Source organism: Quercus robur, chromosome 4, assembly GCF_932294415.1.
Source record: "Quercus robur chromosome 4, dhQueRobu3.1, whole genome shotgun sequence".
Lineage (NCBI taxonomy): Eukaryota > Viridiplantae > Streptophyta > Magnoliopsida > Fagales > Fagaceae > Quercus > Quercus robur.
Window position 1 is genome coordinate 29,428,009 of NC_065537.1, and position 23,274 is coordinate 29,451,282.

General features: G+C 38.0%; 2 protein-coding genes and 1 pseudogene across 11 annotated transcripts; all 3 read right to left on the minus strand.

The window, feature by feature from the left end:
- Positions 1 to 3,482: 3,482 nt before the first annotated feature.
- LOC126721714 (protein P21-like) lies at positions 3,483 to 4,387 on the minus strand (annotated as a pseudogene).
- LOC126721101 (pentatricopeptide repeat-containing protein At5g61990, mitochondrial-like) lies at positions 4,083 to 14,037 on the minus strand. Of its 10 annotated transcripts, none has more exons than XM_050424120.1 (6): positions 10,649 to 14,037; positions 10,445 to 10,501; positions 9,769 to 9,917; positions 7,445 to 7,520; positions 6,628 to 6,795; positions 4,083 to 4,402 (listed from the first exon to the last, which is right to left on the minus strand). In XM_050424120.1, exon 1 carries the CDS (start codon positions 13,875 to 13,877, stop codon positions 10,821 to 10,823), a length of 3,057 nt encoding a protein of 1,018 aa, XP_050280077.1. In that variant the 5' UTR covers positions 13,878 to 14,037; the 3' UTR covers positions 4,083 to 4,402; positions 6,628 to 6,795; positions 7,445 to 7,520; positions 9,769 to 9,917; positions 10,445 to 10,501; positions 10,649 to 10,820. The 10 variants fall into 10 exon arrangements, with proteins under 10 accessions (XP_050280077.1, XP_050280073.1, XP_050280079.1 ...); XM_050424116.1 differs by having other exon boundaries at positions 10,445 to 10,562; XM_050424122.1 differs by lacking the exon at positions 10,445 to 10,501 and having other exon boundaries at positions 10,658 to 14,037.
- A 4,032-nt stretch (positions 14,038 to 18,069) lies between these two features.
- On the minus strand, positions 18,070 to 19,480 carry LOC126721716 (uncharacterized). The gene is made up of 2 exons (XM_050424780.1): positions 18,381 to 19,480; positions 18,070 to 18,292 (listed from the first exon to the last, which is right to left on the minus strand). The coding sequence occupies exons 1-2, from the start codon at positions 19,478 to 19,480 to the stop codon at positions 18,070 to 18,072; spliced, it is 1,323 nt and encodes a 440-aa protein (XP_050280737.1).
- Positions 19,481 to 23,274: the final 3,794 nt, after the last annotated feature.

The following is a 23,274-nucleotide window of genomic DNA, read 5'->3' on the forward strand; positions in this document are numbered from 1 at the left end:
AATAATCTCCAGCAGTTTTTGAGATTTCGTTTACTGGTTAAAGCTTTTCTGTGAACCTATAAAAAATAAATAAAAGCTTCTTTGTGAATGATTGATGGCTTATAAAGCTCTGGCTGAAGCTGTGGATGTCATTTGCTAAAAGTAAAATAATGCTTCACCCATCAATACAGCACAAGGTGCAAGAAGCAATGTGAAGTCTCAACATACAATTAGAGACCACCTCAAAGGGAATAGGGACTCAAGAAAATTTCCTCTGAAATTCTTATTACTAGTTTTAGACCCATGCTTTGCACTGGTTTCATAAAATTGACACAAAGAACTGCGTATTTATACAAGTTCCTCTCTAAAAAAGGATGTGGGAGTGATCTTTCACAAAACTTTCGGACATAAAAACTCTTTTTCATAGGTTTTGAAAATTCCTAAATTTTGGGCAAGAAGATAATAAATAGGGTAAATGGTAAAGTACACTTCTGAATATAGGGGTTGCTTTACATCCTGAAGTTTGATTCCATTAGCAAAACCCCACCCTCTGCTAGTTTAGATTGTTAAGCGACACATTGGTATATGCTAATGTGTCTATTTTTTGCCAAATCAGCCATAAAACAACACTGTTTCACTTAAATAAAAAAGAAGAGTTGGTATAGAGTCGTTTCACCCAAACTGAAAACACAAAACACTAGTGCCAGTATGACACTGTTTCAGTAACTCCTATTCCCAAATTAAAACCCACAAACGGGCAAACCCCAAAAACCTAGATCATAACTCATTACCCATCCAACTAAGTTTATGATCTCTAAGTCCTCTGATCTCTCTTTCTCTCTCAATTTATCTATACTATAAGTTGATGATGATGAACAACATTTATTAATTTTTCTTTCTCTAGAAGAATTGGAATTTGATGGGTTTTGTTTATGTGTGTTTTGCTAGCCAAGGCTTTGGTGATCGGATAGGAAGAGAAAGAACAAGTGCCGTGTGAATAGATATTGATCAGAGGGGTGCACATTACCTTAGGAATGGTTGGATTGGGGGTTATGTCAATGTGGCTATGCTTATGCTTATGCTAAGCAAAGTGAAGCTTTGTCAGTTGCAATTTGTTCCAATTCTCTTTTCTGTCTCTTTTCTTTCTTTTGCTTCGGGGTCTTTTTACATTCTTCATGTTAAAAGGAAAATGAAAAAAATGGAGGAAAAATCTCACCCAACTGTCTTCTTTTGCAAATTTCTTTGAGCTGGTTGAGTTGCTGAAATAGTGTTGTACTAGCACCGGTGCTTTTTGTTATCAGTTTGGGTGAAACAACTCTATGCTAGCTCTTCTTTTTGTTTTAAATGAAACAACTGATCTGACAAAAAATAAACACATCAGCACGCTAACGTGTTACTTAATAGTCTTTTTTTTTTTTTTTTTTTTGGGAGAAGAAAGACTAAGCCATTTTATTAAACTGAATTCGGAAAATCAGATGGAACAAAAGAAAGAATATCTGGTGGAACAGACTTCATCTAGACTTTTAAAGGAAAACATAATCTTGCTCTCAGGGCTAAAGCATATGTAACTGCATTGTCTTGCCTAACAATATGAGAGACAGAACAATTCTAAAACGAGTTAGTGTAAGACACAATGCCTTTTATGATATGAACTCCATGAAAGTTGGACATGTCCCTATCCTTCAAGGAATTAATAACAGATACAGAGTCACCCTCAAAATTTGAGTTTTGGAACCCAACTTCAAGAGAGAAAGCCACTGCACGACGAGCTACCAACAACTCCACGGTCTTCACAGCTAATGGTTTCATGATTTTCTCAGAGAGAGCAGCCATAACCTCCCCCTCTGAATTTCGAATCACCACTTCGAGCCCCGCTTCATCAGACTCTCCAAACAGCTCACCATCAAAATTAATCTTCACAAAATTCACACTAGGCAACCTCCATTTTTCTGCAACTACTTTTTGAGGTTTTTGCTTTTGCCAAAACCAGGATAAATAACCCTGGAGATATTCTTCAGCAAAAACAACTATTCTTTCCACAAGTACCGAATGCTCTTGCATCTGTGACTTATTTCGATGATGCTAGAATGACCAGACGATGACTGCAAAAAGAGGAAACAAATTTGGTTTTGACTGAACTAGCTGCACCAGATCCAAAAAAGAACCCGAAGCAAATTGATTACTATCCAACCAACCAAACTTCCTCTGCCAAACCTGATGGACCTTCTCACATCCCCACAGAGCATGGAGAACATCTTCTGAATTTTTGGAACAAAGTTGACAAACATCTTCTTGTAAAATGGTTCTCTTCAACAAATTAACTTTTGTGGGCAAAGAGTTTGTACAAGACTTCCATAGAAAATGTTTAATTTTACCTGGAACCTTTAGCTTCCAAATGCCCTTCCAAAAATTTATGTGTGCCTCTGAATTATTTGCTTCATCCTCAACAACCAACAGTTCTTCACACAAAGCATTGTAACCAGTCTTGACCGAGTAATGGCCATTCCTCTCAGTAGGCCAAATCAGGGAATCAGGTTGGGGAGTGGTGCACAGAGGAAGGGATTTTTTAAGGTAAGCATCAAGGAGGTAAAAACATTGGTCAATCAGACTCATATTCCACCAACCTGACTGAGGATTAATTAGCACATCAACAGTGGCATCAGATGCTAGTAAACCTTGATGAAAGATAATTCTACCCTCATTTGGGTTTGGTAGCCAAAAATGAGCCCAAGGATGACTTTGCTTCAAACACAATGCCATTTGAGAAGTATTTCGCCTTAAAAACTTTGTAAAATAGGGAATCCATGTCATGAATCAGTCTCCACACTTACTTTGCTAGCATTGCTTCATTGAATTTACAAAGATCTTTGAAACCCAAACCTCCCTATAATTTTGGTTTACACAAGACTTCCCACTTCTTCCAATGGATTTTTCTCTTATCTCCCATTTGACCCCACCAAAATTTTCGAATAAGCATCTCAATATCTTGGCATAGTCCCACCGGTAAACGAAAACAACTCATTACAAAAGTAGGGATGGCTTGAACCATTGCCTTCAACGAAACTTCTTTATCGCTTGAGAAAGCAACTTCTGTTTCCAACCTTGTAGTTTCCCCCACACCCTATCTTTAATATAATTTAGGCTAGCTTTCTTATTTCTCCCTACCACAGTAGGCAAGTCCGAATACTTCTCATATTCATTAATCTCAAGTACTCCCAAAAAAAATTTTAGTACCTCCTTTGTAGAATCTTGAGACATTCTTACTAAAGAAAAGAGTAGTTTTTGCAGAATTTATTTTTTGTCCCAGTGCCTTTTCATAGATACTCAAAGGATCTTCCCGTGCTTGGCAGAAAAGGAGACTGTTATCTACAAAACAAACAAGTGAGAAATCTTTGGACCATTTCTACGAAGAGAGAAACCCTCAATCAGCCCACCATTTCACATTGTACTCTAATTATCAATGATGAGCATGAGGTGTCAGTCAAAAATTTACCACTAATCCCGATTAAATATAACATTGTTATTACATCATCCAAACATTGAGGGAGGTGTGACATTGTAAACACCAATGACCTTTACAATAGCGTCAAAATAACCAACCATTTAGACCCTGTTCCACTAACTTCTTGCAAATTCTCCCCTACGTTAGAATGCGAAAAGATTAATTACTGATATATACTAAGCTTACATCTGAAATTGACGTGGATTTCCGGATTGTATGTCCTTATGGGTCATACTTGCCACTGAATTTATTGAGTACAGAACAGCAAAATTAGCCACCGCGCCAACAATAAATAGTTTGGAAGTCTATTTCTTATAATTAACTGGGGACCACTACTAAGGTATGCCCAAATACATCGGGCAAGGTAACACAGCCCACAAGCTTTTTGGAAGTTCTGAATTGAAAATGCTTACATAGAACACCACCTTATAGTTAGTCCCACCATTGCACGTAAATGTGCTTATTGCATCATCCTCAGGATAAGTGTAATCACTCAGGCACTGATCCTTGAAATTTTTGGAATATTTGTAGGACCGCTGATCCCAGAATTGCAATTATATTCATTGGTCTTGAATACAGCACAAGGGTTGTTACACCCATCAGAGCTTTCAACTGAGTCCGGCACAGCGGAACATCTTATTCCTTTAGTGCAGACACCATTGGTGGGACAAAATTCCATGTGAACATTAAACCAATCAACAAGAGAGATATCAAAGAAATCCAAGTTTTGATATTGGTTAAGAGCAAATTTGGCAAGGGTGTTTGGGGGTGCACCAAGTAGCCCACCAGAGTCACCGGTCTGACATCTGCCATGCCCAGACCCATCAAAATTGCACCCAGCTGGGCCCAAACGCGTGCCCCTTTTGTGCCAGCATCCACATCAAGGGGCCAAGTCTTGCGTGGGAATCACTTCAAATTGTTCTGCAAGCATACATAATCAATGATAAGGCATGCACAAATATGCAGGGAAGAATACAAGAATTAAATCAATAAAGTCCTTTCTATGCCCAGATTTCCCAAAGACAAAGGAAAGATAACACAAGAAAGGTAATCATGCATGCCTCAAATACTAAGGGCCCGTTTGGTTTAGTGATATCTCAATTTTCATAACTCAGTTTTCAAAACCCATAACTCAAACCCAAAACTCATAACTCAGTTCTCAAACCTCACCTTCACTCAAAAATTGCAAAACACATATTTGGATTCAGTTCTCAGTTACATATCTCTACAACTTTTCTCCAAAACCGTGATCCCCACCACTGACACTACCCAGTGTTGCTACTGTTGCTACCCGCATCTCTCCATCTCTATCTCTCTATCTTCTCCCTCCCTTCAACCCACAGCCACTCACCGGCGCCATCAACCATTACCAGTCCACCACCACTAACCCAGCCACTAGCCACCATCAACCACTACGAATCGATCCACCACCACAAACCCAACAACCATCAACAAAACCCATTCATTAACAAAACCCAGCAACCATCAACAAAACCCATTTATCAACCATCGACAAAATCAAAACCCATTCATCAAAATAAAAATAAAACCCAACACCGGCGACAAAATCACGGCGACAAAATCAAAACCCAACACCGGCGATCATGGTCTTGGTGTTTCAAGGCTCTCACTTTGATGGTGGTGGCAAAACTGGGCTAAACTAGCACCGGCGATCATGGTCTCATGGTTTTCCTTTTCTAGGTCATTGGCTTCAGACGGTTCAAATTCGTAACCGACGTGGCCACACTAGAGCCTGAGAGTACTAGTACTGAGCAAAAGCGTCAAAAGCTAGAAGGCTATTACACGGCATCGTTTTCTCATGACTGCAAGAACGCCGTAGAGACCTCTTTTACGAACGACGAGAAGAAAGAACAGGTGGTAGTAGAAAACAAGAGGCTCGAGTCCAAAGAGATCTCGAATTCAAATGATGGTTGTGCTTCAACTTCGGTTTCGAGTGAGTACCCGAAATTCGGTGTGGTGGCGGCAGAACTGGGCTGAACCAGAGAAAGGAAGAAAGAAAGAACCAGACAAAGGGAAAAAGAAAGAAAAAACAGAGAGAGAGAGAGTGAGAGAAACCGGAGAAAGAAAGAAAAAGAAAAAAGTGGGAGAAGAAAGAGAGAGGACAAAGTAAGAGAGAGAGGTAATGCCATCAACATATATGGGCCCCACAGAGGTCAAAAATTTACAATCCTGCCACTGAGTTATGTATCTCAGAAACTGAAAACACCAATTTAGTGTTTCCGGTTTTCATCACTCTCACTCAAAATTTCTGAGTTTGCGTGATGAAAACAAGATTAGGAAATCAAGCCAAACAAAAAAAATTATGTAGGTCCCACGTTTTTTCATCATTGAGTTATGAGTTTCCAGTGATATCATTCAAAACAGGCCTAAACCAAACAGGCCCTAATATTCCAGCACACTCTTCCACAGTGGGATCCTTAAATGTAAGGGAAAACTTTTTGATGATAATTCAATAGTTACAATGGGGGGAGGGAGGGAACCCTAAACGTCTCCATTGGAAACATCAAAGGTGTCAATTGAACTACAAAGTTCTTAGCTTAAATGTAATGGATAACTGATGCCTTCTTCCTATTAAGTGAAAACTAAAACATTTAATGGCAGGAGCAGGACCCTTCCATGGCAAGGATTAACTGATTTTTAATGGTTAACGGCTTGAGAAAAATATCAATTCCATACTAAAATAGTTACTTTAAGAAAATTTAGCATTTGTACACTTAACAGGTAGACATAACCATACCATATTGTAACAACTATATTTGTTTTTATGTATAAAAAAATAAATGAAAAGAATGAGAGAAAGGATATTTACTTTACCCCTTATTTTTTTTTATGACATAGGAGAACTTTACTCAAATTAGGTGCACATCGCAGAGCTATACAATAATCCTCATTGTTAATAAAACTTCTACAAGCAACTGACCCCACCCCAAAAACCAGTTACTGTGTAATCCAAGAGCTTTTCACCCCTGATGAGCTATGCAGTTTATCCTCATGCCCAGAGGAATTTACTTTACCCCTTTCAAGTGTAATATATGGGATTGAACCAACTAAATATGTATATGGAAACTATTATGCGTTGTTATAAAGCCACAAGAAATGCTAGTGTTGAAACAGGCAAAAGTTACCTTTGAAAACTTATCTTGCTGGGCCAGGTGATCCACATCCTCACATTTGACGCACCGTGAGTCCATACACTACGATCAAATCAGAGTATACTTCTGCAACTATGAAAACAAACTTTCTGCTCTATTTTCTATTGCTTTCAAGATGGACGCTTCTCCACTCTCTGCCTTCTAAATGTAGAAACAATGCTATGTCAGGATTTGGTATGCTTGACAATATTGTTACATAACTCTGGATGCAACACCAAGCTGATAGAAGACAAATTCTTGGCCCAATAACACAATCGGTCAAAAAAATGCAAATTACTTGAAACATTTCTATATTAAAAAATTTAACGACCCACGTGTTTTGTAGGCAATTTAGCTTTAAAGTAGGGAAGGGAAAAATGACTCTTATGCATACTTGAGATATCCACAAAGCATGTGCTTTGGACACAGGTTCTCTCCCATGCACAGAAATCAAAGTATATTACAGTGTAACCAATCAAACACCTGTTTTTTTTCACACATAATGAGATACAACAGAGTAACCAATCAAACCCTAATAATCCTTGTCCCCTTTGGAAACCCCATAATCCCTATTATTTTCTAGCCTTTTCCCCACTAAACCTAACCCTAAACCCTCAAAACCCAAATGCTACCAGATCTGCCCAGAAGTTTTAAATCAGATTTTGTTGTTCCCTATTGTCCCATGTCAACCCCCTCTCTCTCCCCCCTACCCTCTCTTTTTTCTCAAAAAAATAAAAACCTTTAGAGAAGTAAAGGTCTTAACATTTTTGTCAGTACACACCAAATTGGTGTGTTATTTTAAGAATCTTACCCAACACAATGATCACCCCAACAATCAATGAGTGAGTACTCACATGAAGCAGTGCCATGTCGCCATCAGTATGCCCCTGTATTTTGAAGAATCTTTCATATTCAGACACAACAGTATAATGCTGGTTATATATGACAAATTAAACTTCAAACTTTATTTATAAGAACAAAAGGCTAAAAATTAAATCGGTACAAAATGATGAACTGTGAAAATTCAGGTTTTTTTTTTTTTGGGGGGGGGGGGGGGGGGAGAAGAATTCTATGCTAGCTAGTCAAAAACCAGTTGACATGGTAATTTGAGTACCAATAACGTTAAATGTGATTTAGAGACATAAGCAGCACTCTGATTTAGGGCGCAACACCAAGAACGAGAAAATAAAAATAAGCCATAGAATCAACATATCCTTCAGAACCGACAACGATAGGTCTCCCTGTATGATATTGGCTCACAAGCCTGTCACACTATAATACTAACTAAAGAACCTAATGGACAATTATTCCTTACTTTTGTGCCCTTGAACTCATTGTTATTGTTTAAAGGTATCATGATGGATGATGATAATGCCAGTAAGGATTACCAAAGTCATTTTTTGTTTAAAGTAAACCTAAACTTGAAGGATTGGTGATCAATAACTTAAAAGGTACATAATAGAATGGAAGACACATTGTAAGATAATTCCATTTTTTTGGATAATTAATTACAATTCATTGAAGAAATACAAAGGCCAAAGCACACAGGATGTGTACTAAGGTAGGCAGGAGAGCAAAAAGAATTAAGAATTATAAAAGGCTACATCCATCAAGCAAATCAGACAAAGAATTAAAATGGAAAACCCTTGAAGCATTAGTCTACCCAAGCAAAGTCTGGAAAAAAGATATCTTCAAGTCTTGAATCGACCTTTTGGTTACTTCAAAGTTCTGAGTGTTCCTCTCCCTACAAATACCCCACCTCAGACAGTGGGGGAACCATGTTCCAAATTACCCCATTTCTATTTTTAATAAACTTGCCTGGCCAGCTAGCTAGAAGCTCCACTACTCTTTTTTTATGGGTAATAAAACTTCTATTGAAAAAATGAACATTGTGTTCATGATGATGAACACTCTAGACATGAAGAAAATATAAAAAGCTCAAGAGCTAACAGCTAACAGATTGTAGGAAAGCAGAAATTGAAATGCATTGTGTAAAACCCCAAATATGAGCCCACTGAAATAAACTACCAAAAAGAAGATGTTTTAAAAGTGGCTAGAAGCTCCACTACATCCTTGGGCGTGACCCAATATAGCCCAAAAAGAGTAAATACCATAGTACTTCACAGCTCTCCAGCAATACCACCATCAAAATTGATTTAATCATTCCTTCCTACTTCAGAATTTTTTGTTGCAAACTCATCCATTAAAGTAGAATCCAGGCATCCATGATCATCCCCACCAGAGGGGGAGAAAGGCTCTTCCAAGATTAAAAGGGCTCCTCATGCAGGAGGCAGTGAGAAGACATGTATCAAGGGCAATTATGTAATTTCTTAATATTCTGGAATGGGCTGTGCTTATAGTCCATTGGATCTTACTTTAGTTTTATTTTAATTTTGGTTATTTAGTTGGGCTTAGTAGTAAAAGACTAAGGAGTTCAAGTCCAAGTCTTATTAGGGTTTTAAGAAATCCCAGTTCAACTAGGATTAGGAATTAGTCTTCTATTTAAAGAGTTGTAGTACTTTCTATTAAGGTGGTGAAGGATGAATGTTTTCAGAATTTAAGAGTTATGAAGCTTTCTTTATGGTTTGTGTGATGCAACCTTCTTTTGAGTTGTGATGCCTGGAATTTATCTATTTTCTTCAATTTTATTAATCAAGGCTAATATTCACATCACAGTTCACAGCACCTCAAATCTTGATTTTCACCTTCTTCTTTTTTCATTCCCAAACCCTATTAATCCTTGTCCCCTTTGAAACCCCTATAATCCGTATTATTTTCTAGCCTATTACCTACCAAAACCTAACCCTAATTCTTCAAAACCCAAGCTATACCAGATCTGCCCTGTTGTTCTAAATCATATTTTGTCGTTCACCTTGCCCTACGTCAGTTCCTCTCCATTTCCTTATCACTGCATTGAGTCCAGTTGGATTAACATAACCTTTTATGTAAGCAATACAATTTTGTTAGGAAATTCCAATAACATGGAACTAATGACATAATTTCTCATTTAACGTCTTCAAATCTATCATTGATCCCAAAATTCATCTGTGTGCTTAGGAAATGCTCCCAATTAAAATCAAGAAAAAAAGTGTGACTAATAACAACAAAATTAATAACGCAGATATATAAGCAAACCTTGTAAATTTCAATCCCCAGCCACCAATTTTCCTATAATGAACACTATATGAACAGGCAGCCCCGGTCCAAAGTCAGCTTTCCTCCACCTATTTCCACAATTTACGTTCTCCTCCATCAGCTACCTAAAACCCCACTTGTTCCAATACCTACAAAAAACCATAAATACTCAAAACCCCAATTCACAAGTAAAAAAATTAAAACAATCCACATTTGCTCTGCATTATGTATATATATATTTATATATATATATATATATATGTATAGAGAGAGAGAGAGAGAGAGAGAGATTATAAATTCAACTCGTACAATTATACTTTATTCACCAATGGTCTAGGTTGAATTCACTTTCTCACCTAAAGTTTAATTTCTTACTAAAAGTTAACCCAAAATCATTAAAGAAAATTGAGTGTTTAAATGGATTTATTTGAAATGTAAACTCAAAAAATAAAAATACCTGGTTACAATTGGAATCACATTTCACAAACACATTTAAGTACAGTAGAAATTAACATTTTACCACAAATGGGTAAAGTATCATTAACCAAGGTTTTTTTTTTTTAAAGAAACAAATGACCTGTTGAGAGTAGAATCAATTTTGAATTTGCTGAAATTGATCTTTTTTAGGCACAATTTGGTGCCTTGTACAAGGATCTACAAGTTCAAAAGATATCACCTTTGAGTACTATATAGAAATGTTCAAGAAGCACATTCCTCCAATCAACCTCACCTCCTGTTTTGAAAATAATACTATCAAAGGTACAAAAAGTGGCAAAATTGCCAATTGAAGAAAGCTGCATGGTTTGACAAAATGATAGTCAAACAAAAAGCCAATGATCTGGCAATTAAAAATAAAATGGACCATGTGCAGTTTGTGTACCTGTGATACCTGCAGTGTGCAACAATTTGAAGCATCAATAAATGGAATTGAACTCCTGAGTAGCTTCACCATCCAGATTACCAAAGCTGTAGCCATGGCTATTACCAGCACTTGCAGCACTGCTAGCAAGATACACTTTCCCTTTGCTAAGCAATCATGTTGCTTCAACTTCCTATGCTATCTGCTTCATAAGATTACCAGCATCCTCAGAATCTGGATCAATTAGGTTCCCAATCACTATGTCACTCAAAGTAGTATCATCTGGCACCCATCTGGAGCAGATCATACCCTCCAAAATCAGCGTTGCTTCATCAATTCTGCCAGCCTGATGGAAAGAACGGACCAAATTGCTACATGTACTAAGATTGGGCTTAAACCCTTTCTCTCTTATTTCATCAAATAGCTTAGATGCTCCAGAAAGATCTTCCTTCTTGCAATGAGCATCAAGAAGTGAATCATAAACAGTTCCCCTTGTCAACATACCTTTACCCAAGATCTCATCTCTCAACTTATACGCTTCCACCAAATTATTTTCCTTACAAAGAGCATCAATCATTATGATGTAACAGCATTCATCAGGCTCAATACCCTTTGCCAACATTCCTTCAAACAATGTAAAAACCTCAGATAATTTCTGCAATTTTCTGTAACCATACATAAGTGAGGTGTAGGTTACAACATCTGGCATTATATCTCTCCCCTGCATCTCCAAGAAGAGCTTGTTTGCCTCCTCCATCTTCCCTGCCTTGGAATGCCAGTCAATCACAGTTGTATAGGTCACATGATCAGGCTTTATCTCTTTATCAATCATTTCTTGCAACAATTGGTTTGCTTCTTGCAGCTTATTTGCCTTGCAGAATCCATCAATTAAAGTGTTGTAAGAAAGAGTAGTAGCAAAGCCCTTCTGCTCAATTTCGCGGAAGAGTTTCAGAGCCCTTTCCATTTCTCCTTCCTTACAACAGCCATAGAGAAGAGAATTATAGACATAACTATGCGGCCCAACCCCCTTTGACAGCATCTCATCAAATAAACAAAATGCCTCCATTAGATTACCACATTTGCAGTATCCATCTATCATTGTGGAGTAGGTTACATTGTCAAGTTTGAAACTCCTTTCTGAGACACCACCAAACAATTTTCTAGCTCTCTGAATATTACCTGACTTGCACAGCCCATCAATCAACGCATTGAAGATAAAAATATTTGGATCCACCCCTTCACATTGCATTTCATTATAAAGCTGGAAAGCTTCCTCTACCTCACCTTGCTTGCACAACCCAGAGATGAGAGTGCTGTAACAGACAACATCAGGAACCAAACCCTTTTTTTTCATTTCAGAGAATACATCAATGGCCTCTTTAATTTTCGCACTCCTCAAGAGGCCATTAATAAAGACACTGTATGTTTGCACATCTGGAAGCACACGCAGCGCAAGTGTGCATCGAAATGTTGCAAAAGCTTCCATAACGTTTCCTGCCTTGAAGTGCCCATCAATCAAGACGGTGTAAACAAGATTGTTCGGAATTAAACCATGACCAAGCATCTCATTAAAATATTTGGTTGCTTCCTGCATTCTTCCTACCCTACTGAATCCACAGATGAAAGCCCCATAAGTAACAGCATCTGGGGTCAGACCCCTTCCTAGAATTTCAGTGAAGCATGCCTTTACCTCTTCCATCTTTCCAGCTCTGCTGAGAAACGTTATTATATGGTTGTAGCAAAATATGTCTGGTGCAACTCCTTTATCACTCATTTCTTTCAAAATCCTTCTTGCCTCTTCAATTGTCCCCTCACGGACATAGCCCATAATAAGAGATCTGTAAATCATGGCATTCGGCTTCAAGCCTTTTGCAACCATTTCCCCTAAGATGCCATTAGCTTGTGCAATATTGTTATGAAGACACATTTCATGGATAATTGTACAGTATGTGGCAACTGTGGGCACCACGCTCCTGGTCTCCATCTCACAAAGTAGTTCATATGCCCTGCCTATGTTATGCTCCTGACAAAACCCTTCAATCAACAAACTATAAGTTTGGGAGTTCGGTTTGCAACCCATTCTGATCATCTCATCAACAATTTCAAGGGACTTCTCCGTGTTTCCGTACTTACAAACACCACGAACAAGCATATTGTATGTACTAATGTTTAGACGCATACCACAAGAAACCATTTCATTTTTAAGTTGCAAAACCTCATCTATATTTCCTTCCCTCAAGAAACGATCAATGAAAACCAAGTATGTGAAATCATTAAGCTTCAAACCTCTCTGCTTCATTTCTTCCAACATCAGTTTTGCATCTTTCAATTTCCCCCCATTGCAAAGTCCATTAATAATTACATTGTAAGTATGTGTATCTGGGACTAATCCCATTTCAAACATTGACTTTTTCAGCTCAATAGCTTCAGCTATTGCACCAACTCGGCACATTCCTTCAATAACCACATTGTAGATAAACAAATTAGGACTACATCCCTTCTCCCTAATTTCATGAAGAACCCTTTTGGCCCCCGTTATATCCCCAGCCTTACATAGTGCGCCAACTAAACTTGTATAAGTATAAAGATCAAACTCCATCTTAGCATCCCGCATCCCATTATAAACCTTCCAAAACAATTCCATCATATTACCTTTCAACAAATCTTTCAATAAAGCATTACAACACCTCAAACTGGGCATAATGTGACCGCTTTTGGCACCCAAAAAAACATTTGCCGCATCACCCAACATGCCCATCTTCTTATAACTATCAATCAATATATCAAACACCACAGGATTAGAACCTCTATTTCTAAAGCAACAAAGAACCGAATCGAAAACCAACAAACACGACCCGGAATGTGTTCTTATCATTTGCTGTAACAGCCTACTAGCGGGTCCAAGGAGATTGGAATTGCATAACAAAACAGCAAGAATAGAGAAAGAATCTAAATTCTGAGCAATACCCATTTGGGATTTGGACCAGTTGAAGAAATCTAAGAGGCGTTTGGGGTCACCCACCTGGTTTTGGTGCAGAACAAACCGAACAACTTCTGGGTTTAGCTTCATGGGTATGTCTGAGGACGCCATGAAAGACCGCCAGTTTTCATGTCCAAGAAAGTTAGAGATTTCCCAGGAAATGTCTTGGATATCTTTGGCATTGGTGATGCTACAAATGCCAATAGATTTGAAGGGTCTTCTTCTTTGATCTGGGTTGAGAAATGGGTATCTGAGTGAGAGCCTCCACATGACGCTACCCTACCAACTTGCTTTTAGCTTTGCAATACTAAACTAATTTGAAACCAACACCAACTCCTCTCTTCTGCGTTTCGAATCCACACAAGTCACAAACCCCTCTGCCGGATCATGGGTTGCGGGTTTGGGTTGGGTACCATACCAGAAAGAAGAAATTTTTTTTTTTTTTTTTTTGGAAATGTAATTTATGCACTTTGGGTTTCTAAATATTAATAAAAAATTTTCTTTTGTTACGTTGTATTACAAAGATTTGGTGAATTTCATAATAAAAAAAATGTTAAAAATCTTATAACTCAACTTACACTTATTAATATTTTTAATGAATATGTTCATAATACTTCTAATCTCAATATTAAAACTAACATTTTTTTTTTTTTTTGGGTGTGTTTGCTAAAACAATTTAGGTGAATTAAGTTTGGGTTTGGATTGATCTTCTCTATAAGAAAAAAAAAAAAATTAAATGATATACTAACATCAAAAAAATGAACACGCTCAATGCAATTTTAATATATATGTTTTGTGCAAGGTCTCATCGCATTTTTGTGTATTTCGGTAATTGTTGAAGACATAAATTTAAATGGACAAATGCATAAATTACGAGTTGGGATAAATTAGAAAATTAGGGGGAAAATGAAAAGAAAAGCCTTGAATCATTAGTATCATTAGGATAAATCCACCTACTCCTAGCATCAAGATCTAAAGCGTCATAGAATGAAGGGATTAGAGACATGGCAGCATTTTGTCCATCATAAAATTTACCTATCATCAAGATTGAGGTTTATGCATTTGTCCAGTGTAAAATCTTATCGGATTATTTTCTTGATTTTAATTTGCCAATATTTTAAAAAGATTTAGAACATACACAAAGGCATTTTGTTTAGAGCTCAAACGTACCATTTCCTTTCCTTTCTTTTTGTTTTACTAGCATTTTGCACCCAAAAAAACCCAACTAGCATCAAGATGGAGGTTTATGCATTTGTCCAAGGTAAAGTCTTAAAAATTATTTTCTTGATTTTAACACGTCAATATTTTTAAAATACTTTGAACATACACAAAGGTATTTTGTTTAGAGCCTAAACATACCATTTCCTTTCCTTTGGTTTTAGCAGCATTTTGTCCAGAGTAAAATCTACCTAGCATCAAGATTAATGAGGTTTATACATTTGTATGCACTTGTCCAATGTAAAATCTTATCAACTTATTTTCTTGATGTTAATCCGTCAATATTTTAAAAAGACATTGAGCATACACAGAGGCATCTTGTTTAGAGCCTAAAAATACCATTTTCTTTTCTTTTGTTTTAGCAGCATTTTGACCACTGTAAAATCAACCTAGCATCAAGATTGAGATTTATGTATTTATCCAGCGTAAAATCTTATCAAATTATTTTCTTGATTTCAAATTGCCAATATTTTAAAAAAGATTTTGAACATACACACAGGCATTTGTTGAGAGCCTGAACGTACCATTTCCTTTCCTTTTATTTTAGTGGAATTTTGTCCATTGTAAAACCCACCTAGCATTAAGATTGAGGTCTACGCATTTGACCGGCGTAAAATCTTATCAAATTACTTTCTTAATTTTAACCGGTCAATATTTTAAAAATAATTTGAACATAGACGGAAGCATTTTGTTTGGAATCTGAACATACTATTTCCTTTCCTTTTGTTTAAGCACACTCTTACATAGGCGGAGGTAATTTGTTTACAAACTAAACTTTACATTTCCTTTCCTTTTCTTTTTTGATAAGAAGCTGTAACTTTCATTAAGAAGGAGATAAATTCAATACATCTTGAGCCAAAATGGCTTCAAGAATACTAGGATTTTCCTTTATTCAAGTTACATAATGTCGATATATTTGGCATATTAACCCAAGTCATGTGCATGCTAGTTTACCTTTCACTTCATGTGGTTCAGTTGCACCATTCTGAATTCCTTCAATTTTTCCTGTACCCCAAAACAATGTTTAAGACATTGACTGGAGGTTCCCTGACCCTAATCATAGCATCAAAGATTATCTTGGAGTCACACTCAAACATGGCATCCAAAATACCTGCATCCCACGGAAATAGCACTCCCTCCTCCAAAGCCATAGCCTCATCCTCAAGCAGCCCAAAAGGTCGTTGAAAGTTCTTGCTTATTGATGCCTCTACCCTCCCCTCATGATCCTGTATAACTACCCCCATTCCTGCCGACTGTGAAGCTTGAAAAACTGCACCATCCACTTTGATTTTGTACCACGGTGCTCTAGGAGGGCTCCATTGTATGTTATCATGACACACGGGCAAAGTCACCTTGAATTTTGCTAACTGAAATTCCTCCATTAGAAACCGAGCTTTGTGTGGAATCGACGAGTTTTGTTGTCGAGGCTTGCCCTGCCTTACTTCATTACGGCTGAACCACATACTCCAAGCAATTGTGACAATTAGGCCTAGCATATTATCATCCATGTTTTGGATATTTTTTGCATGCTAAAGCAAGTCTTCAAACTCCATCAAGTGAGCTCCCCTGGGATCAAAAGAAATGCATGATAGTTCCCAAACTTCACATGCCGTTTCGCAATCCTAGAAAAGATGTCCACCATTCTTCGCTGCCGTGCCACAAGCTTCACAGGTAGGGTCATCAATTATTCGTCTATGGCACAGATTAACCTTTGTGAGGACAATATTTTTGCACGCCCTCCATGCAAAAGACTTGATTTTGTTGAGTATGTTGAGGCTCCACAGCCATTTCTAGAAATTCCGTTGACCTTGGTCATTGGAGGACCCACCTGGGCTTGGGTTGGAGGACAAATATGCAACCACCTTGTATGCACTTCTTATCACAGCTCACAAGTCTAGCTCACATACTTGAGTTGTAATAGTAACCGTTCCACAAATCTCTCTTCAATTAAAATTTGAATTTGAATATGTAATTACTCCTATAATCTCTCTCCCTAAAATCTCTCTATTCTGTAATTAACCACTCCTATAATTCCTCTTCTTGTATAGCTATATATTGATGTAAATTCTCTTGTAAAGATGCAGAAAATATAATACAAGTATTCTGTTTTTGTATGATATCAGAGCCTTGTATACCCAGCGGTACAATGGCCACCTTCTTCCAACAATCCCTTCTCAACAAATTCTTCCACTCCTATCAATATCAATCATTTTGTCTCTTTAAAACTTGACCAACAAAATTTTCTTCTTTGGCGAGCCCAATTTCTTCCACTTCTCAGAGGCTATGAATTGGAAGGCTATGTAAGTGGTGCACTCCCTTGCCCTCCAAAATTCCTTTCATCAACGGATACCACCATCAATCCCAACTACATTACTTGGCAAAAACAAGACAACATTCTTCTTGGATGGATCCTTTCATCCCTCACTGAACCAGTACTGGCACAAGCTACTAGTCTCTCAACCTCAGCCTCTGTATGGCAAGGCCTATGAAGCACGGGTGCGTTTCGAGACTCGGGTGTGGATGCGAGACTCGACAATTTTTGAAAAAGGTGGGTACAGGTGCGGCGGGACTCGGCGATTAAAAAATTATTAAAAATATTTTTACAATATATTTTTAATATATTGCTAAGCATACTCTTTCACATTATATAAACAAATACCAAATTTAAGAGCAATAGTAGATAATAACTAAAACATGATGTTCATAAATTAAATACAATCCACAAGATTGAAACTAAAACATTTCATGATGTTCGGAAATTAGAATACAACTCATAAGTTTGAAACTAAAACAAAATAAAAGATAATCAACAAGACAATCAAACACTAAGATCATCATCCTCAAGATCAATAGCTTCACTTCGAACTTCACTTTCACTAGTAGTAGCACTAGTGTTAACATTCCCAATAACCATGGCCTCCAACTCTGGCTCATCAAGTGTAAGAGCTGCATTCTCAAGAATTCCAGCTCCTCCATGTATGTCGCTCTCATTCCAAGAGTCTCCTGCAATATCCCACATCTTTGTTGCTGTATGTATGTACTCTTCATTGCGCCTTGACAAGAGTCGAAGATTAGAATGCACATATACCAAATCCTCAGCGCGTGCAGGAGCCATTTTGTTTCTTTTTAAGAAATGAATGAATTTGTATGTGCTCTAATTTCTCTCAACACATGAGGATGAGCAAGGTTGTCCAAGAAGTTTAAGGGCAAGGGTTTGAAGAGTTGGAAATGCGAAGCCATGGTATTACCACCAAACCAAATGTTGTAAGGCCCACCTATCTATCAAGGCACCTGGTAAAGGAAACCTCCCTCCTGAAAATTTAGCAAACTCAAACTTCACCACCGTTAAGTCATTCTCATCTTCAAAGTATCGCTCCAAACACTTGCTTCTTTCCATAGAAATTTCATGATCCCGATGTGGAGGGATGCGTTTTGGATTCGCCGAAAGCCATTCAATGGAGTAATACCTAGTTAAAGATTAAAAAACAAATATAGATGAAACGTGTGTTTTACTAAAAGGGTGAACTAAGGAAAATAAAGAATAAATGTACTTACTTAGGATTTAAGGAATGAGCCAAGCAATGTAATGGTGTACAATTTTTAGTCCATCGATCAATGAGTATGTCATACACCACACCCCAAAATGAGCTATACTGATCATCTTCCAAGCCTTCATGCCGATATATTATTGCCTTCACCTTCTCTATCATTGAATCCCACATCTCATACACAAGATGAAGACAAGGCTTATCTGTGTCGACTATTCGTAGCATATCATAAATGGGTGCTGTGAATTCAAGGATATAATCAATATTATCCCACCAAAGATCACTTAGAATCATATTTTTCACTTTTTGAGCTTTTCCAACATCATCCTCCCTATAAGAAACCCATTGGTCACTAATAGCCATGGCTTGAAGGCATCTTTTTATCAACTTCAACCTTTTCAACATTACAACCACCAAAGCAAATCTAGTATCAGCAACTTGGAGCAGTTTTAATGGACAAAATTCATTAAACATTGCCAACCTCATTGAATAGTTCATGATAAAAACACGTATGAAGGATGCATCATCAGCAACACGTGTAATCCAACTACATTCCTCATATGTAACTTCATTCTTTTCAGTGTTTTTTGCTGCACAAATATTCTTCAAAGCTAGATTGAGAGTGTGGACAACACAAGGTGTCCAAAATATTTTAGGATACTCACCTTCAATAAGAGCTCTAGCAGACTTCATCACATTAGCATTATTAGTGATGACTTGGACAACTTTTTCATGTCCAATCTCTTTTATAGCATCCTTCAACACCCCAGCAATATAATGTTTGTCTTTGAACTCACCTGACCCATCAATTGCCTTTATAAACACTGGACCCCCATCTGATACAGCCATAATATTAAAAAGAGGCCTCCTTTGTGGATCTAACCATCCATCAGAAACTATACTTACACCATTTTTAAGCCGAGAGTCCTTAATTAGTTTCAAAAGTCTTTCAACATGAGCTCTTTCTTTTTGCAAAAGTGTTGTTCTCAAGGCATTGTATCCAGGAGGAAGATAACCCGGAATGCTATGGGTAGCGGCAAATGCATAGGAACTACAATAATATGGGTTCCTTGCAAAGTTAAACGGAAGCCCACCGGTGTAAAACATCCTAGCAATTCTGCCATCCAAATCATGTCTAGCATTATTCTAGAATGCTTTCTCCAAAGTAGAATTCATAGTCACCTTCCTCCTTTTAGCATCAACCGAATTTGTACTATGACTACTATCACTCCCTTCCTGTCTCCGAAATGGAGAAAGAGGTATCCTACGGCCTAGGGGAGGTGGGGGTAAGGGAATTTGACTTCTCTGTTGTCTCTCTAACTTATCATTCTCAACTTGATCATGCATTCGCTGCATTTCTAGCCTATGGCTCTTTGTCACCTTAATACATGCTCTAATACCTTTGCCAAAAATTTGTAATAAATGAACCTTAACCCTAGAATAGGATCCCATAAAAACTATATCACAATAGTTGCACTTAAAGTATGTGTTTCCACCTGATTTAACAGAAGCACCAGGTGGTTTTTCTACTTTAGTCACATACTGTCAAAGAGGAGATTCATCATTTGGCACTTCTTGATTAGATGAAGGTGAACTTTCTGTGCTAGTAACTTCGTCCATTGCAAATTCAATAGATTCAATTTAACCTACAAATAATAACTATTAACTAAATAAATTAGTGATAAATCAAACCCAAGTTCACAGATTCACAAATCACAATGAGTAATAATAATAACTATTAACTAAATAAAACTAAGATTGAAAAGAAACTAAGATTCACAAATCACAGGTTCACAAATCACTTCTGAATCCTATCTTATCCTAACTGATTTACAAATTTTATCAGTTAGGATTCTTATCCTAACTGATAAAATTTGTAAATCACAGCAGCCATATTAATAACAAAACCCTTTAACTCCCACAAGAACTGAAAAAACAAGCAAAAAAACACAACAAGCAGTCAAGCACACAAATTTTCCAATTCACAAATTCATTTCTAAGCAATTTGAAAGAGAGAAATCGTAAAAAATAGAGAGTAACAATTCAAGAGAAGAGAAGAGAGAGCACACCTGAAGGCTGAAGCCGAGCACACCGCACCCGCAGAGAGCTCAGAGCACAGAGAAGAGAAGAGGAGAGATGAGGGACGGAGTGAGATTGAGTGTTTGGACGAAGTGAGAGTGTGTGAGAGAGTCCTAGGTTTTAGGTTAAGTTCAAACGGTGCATTTGCACCTTTTTTTTTGAATTTCGGCCTGACTCGGCCATTTCGACTTGAACCGGCCATTTCGGCGATTTTAGCCAATACGACCAATACGGCCCGAGTCGGCCCGATTTGAGCCGCGTTGACGCAAGTCGGGAAATCCACGTGGCAGGACGCGACCCGACGTGACACGGACGCGCGGTCAACGGCGTCCCTCCCGTGTCGCCGCATCCTGCCGAGTCGGACATGGGTGCACTGGGTCTGGAGCCGCGTCCGTGCATCCTAACTTTAGACCATATGTTTGCCTCAAAATCTCGAGCTCGCATCATGCAACTCAAGCTTGAATTACAAACTACCAAGAAAGGTAATCTGTCCATGATAGACTATCTTCAAAAAAATCAAATCCTTAGCTGACAGTTTAGCTACCGCTGCTCAGCCAATACCAGAACCTGATCTCATTCTTCACATTCTTGGTGGTCTATCTCCCGAGTATGAGTCGTTTGTCACCTCAGTGACAACCAGATCAAATGATTTGTCCTTGGAAGATCTTAATGCCATGCTTCTTAACCAAGAGATGCACATTAACAATGCACAGATCTCCTTTTCTCCTAAGCCTCAAGCTAACATTGCCAACTCCTCTTCTCGTTTTAATGGACGTGGTAAGGGACATGGCCATGGACGTGGACGAGGACATGCTGGGTTCACAAGGAGCCCAAATCAACCTGTTGCAAATCAATCAGGTGCATGTTCATCAGTCATATGTCAGCTTTGCAATCGATCCAATCACCAAGCTGCCTAATGCTGGTATCGCTTTGATCACTCCTACAACAACAATAATTCCACTACACCATCAGCTCTTGTAGCCACAACAGAGCACCTTTATGATCCAAATTGGTACCCAGACTCTGGCGCTACCAATCATGTGACTGCTGACCTCCAAAACTTGAATTCTCATTGTGAGTATCAAGGACCAGACACAATTAAAGTAGGCGATGGGACAGGTTTGCGTATCCTCCATACTGGTTCTTCCTTAATCCAAACTCCTCATAAATCTCTTCTCCTAAACAAAATTCTACATGTGCCATCTATTACTCAAAATTTACTCTCTGTCTCTCAATTTACTCATGATAATAATGTTTATTTTGAATTTCGCCCAAGTTTTTTTGTTGTTAAGGATATACAGTCGGGGAAGGAACTTTTGCGCGAACCGAATAAAGGCGGATTATACTGCTTGAAGCACACTAATAGCCACTCCACTCCCTCTGTGTTCATTGGAAAATGTTCTTCCTTTGATACTTAGCATAGAAGACTTGGTCATCCCATGATGCGTATTGTTCATCAAGTTGTCTCTCACAATTCTCTACCTCTTAAAAATAAAAGAGAGTCTTTTTGTTCTTTTTGTTCTTTTTGTCCCTTAGGAAAGAGTCATAAGTTATCTTTTCCATCTAGCTCCACTGTTTACAAAATCCCATTGGAACTAGTTGTTAGTGATATTTGGGGTCCATCTCCTGTCATTTCTAATAATCAATTTTGATATTACATTCATTTTCTTGATGTTTACATTCGCTTCATTTGGATTTTTCCTCTTAAATTAAAATCAGACGTTCAAAAAGTTTTTCTTCACTTTAAATCCAAAGTTGAGAATCTTCTTGGCCATAAAATTAAAAGACTTCAACTGATGGTGGTGCTGAATACCAAAAACTCAAATCCATACTTGAAAATTATGGCATTGAACACCGCATTTCATGCCCACACACACAAGAACATAATGGACTTGCTGAAAGACGCCACCGTCATATAGTTGAAATTGGACTTACACTCATGGCCACAGCCTCTATCCCACTTTCTTATTGGGATGATGCCTTTCATACAGCTGTGTATCTCCTCAATAGGTTACCAACTCATGTTCTTCAAAACAAAAGCCCACATGAAATTCTTTTCAAAACAAAGCCAGATTATACGTTTCTTAAAGTGTTTGGATGTGAATGTTTTCCTTACCTTTGTGCTTATAATGCTCATAAGCTTGTTTATCGCTCACTTTCATGTGTGTTTCTTGGCTATAGTGCAGCTCACAAGGGGTATAGATGCCTTCACATTCCCACAGGTCGCATTTACATTTCCCAACATGTAATCTTTAATGAGAACAAATTTCCCTTCCACCAAAATACACAAGCCACCACATCTACACCATCTGTCCCTTCTTCCCAGCCTATTCTCACTAACCATCTTCTACCACCCTCACAAGAACCTGGCTTATTACCTACACCAATTCCTTCTCCTCCACCTCAGCCTATCCTTCAACCAGCATCTCAAACCCCTCCTTCTACAACCTCTCCACCAAATTTGCTTGAACCTAATTCTTATCACCCACCTACAACAACTCCCGTTCATCCTATGATTACCCATTCCAAAAATGGAATTTCCAAACCCAAAGCACTCATCTCAACCAAACATCCTCTTCCACCTCAAGACATTGAGCCTACATGCTTCACCACTGCTAACAAAGATCCAAAATGGAGGAACGCAATGGTTGAAGAAATAAATGCATTGTTAAAAAATAAGACCTGGTCATTGGTCCCAGCCCGCTCTCATCAGAATATTGTTGGATGCAAATGGGTCTTTCGTATCAAACGTAAGGCTGATGGAACCATAGAGAGGTACAAAGCTCGTCTTATTGCAAAAGGATTTCATCAAAGGGAAGGTA

Bases quoted from the DNA above. Each gene is read 5' to 3' on its own strand.
- LOC126721101 (XM_050424122.1), bottom strand. From the start codon at position 13,877: ATGTGGAGGCTCTCACTCAGATACCCATTTCTCAACCCAGATCAAAGA.
- LOC126721716 (XM_050424780.1), bottom strand. From the start codon at position 19,480: ATGTTTTACACCGGTGGGCTTCCGTTTAACTTTGCAAGGAACCCATAT. The intron at 18,293-18,380 runs GTAAGTACATTT...ATCTTTAACTAG, and splicing joins GCTCATTCCTTAAATCCTAA to GTATTACTCCATTGAATGGC.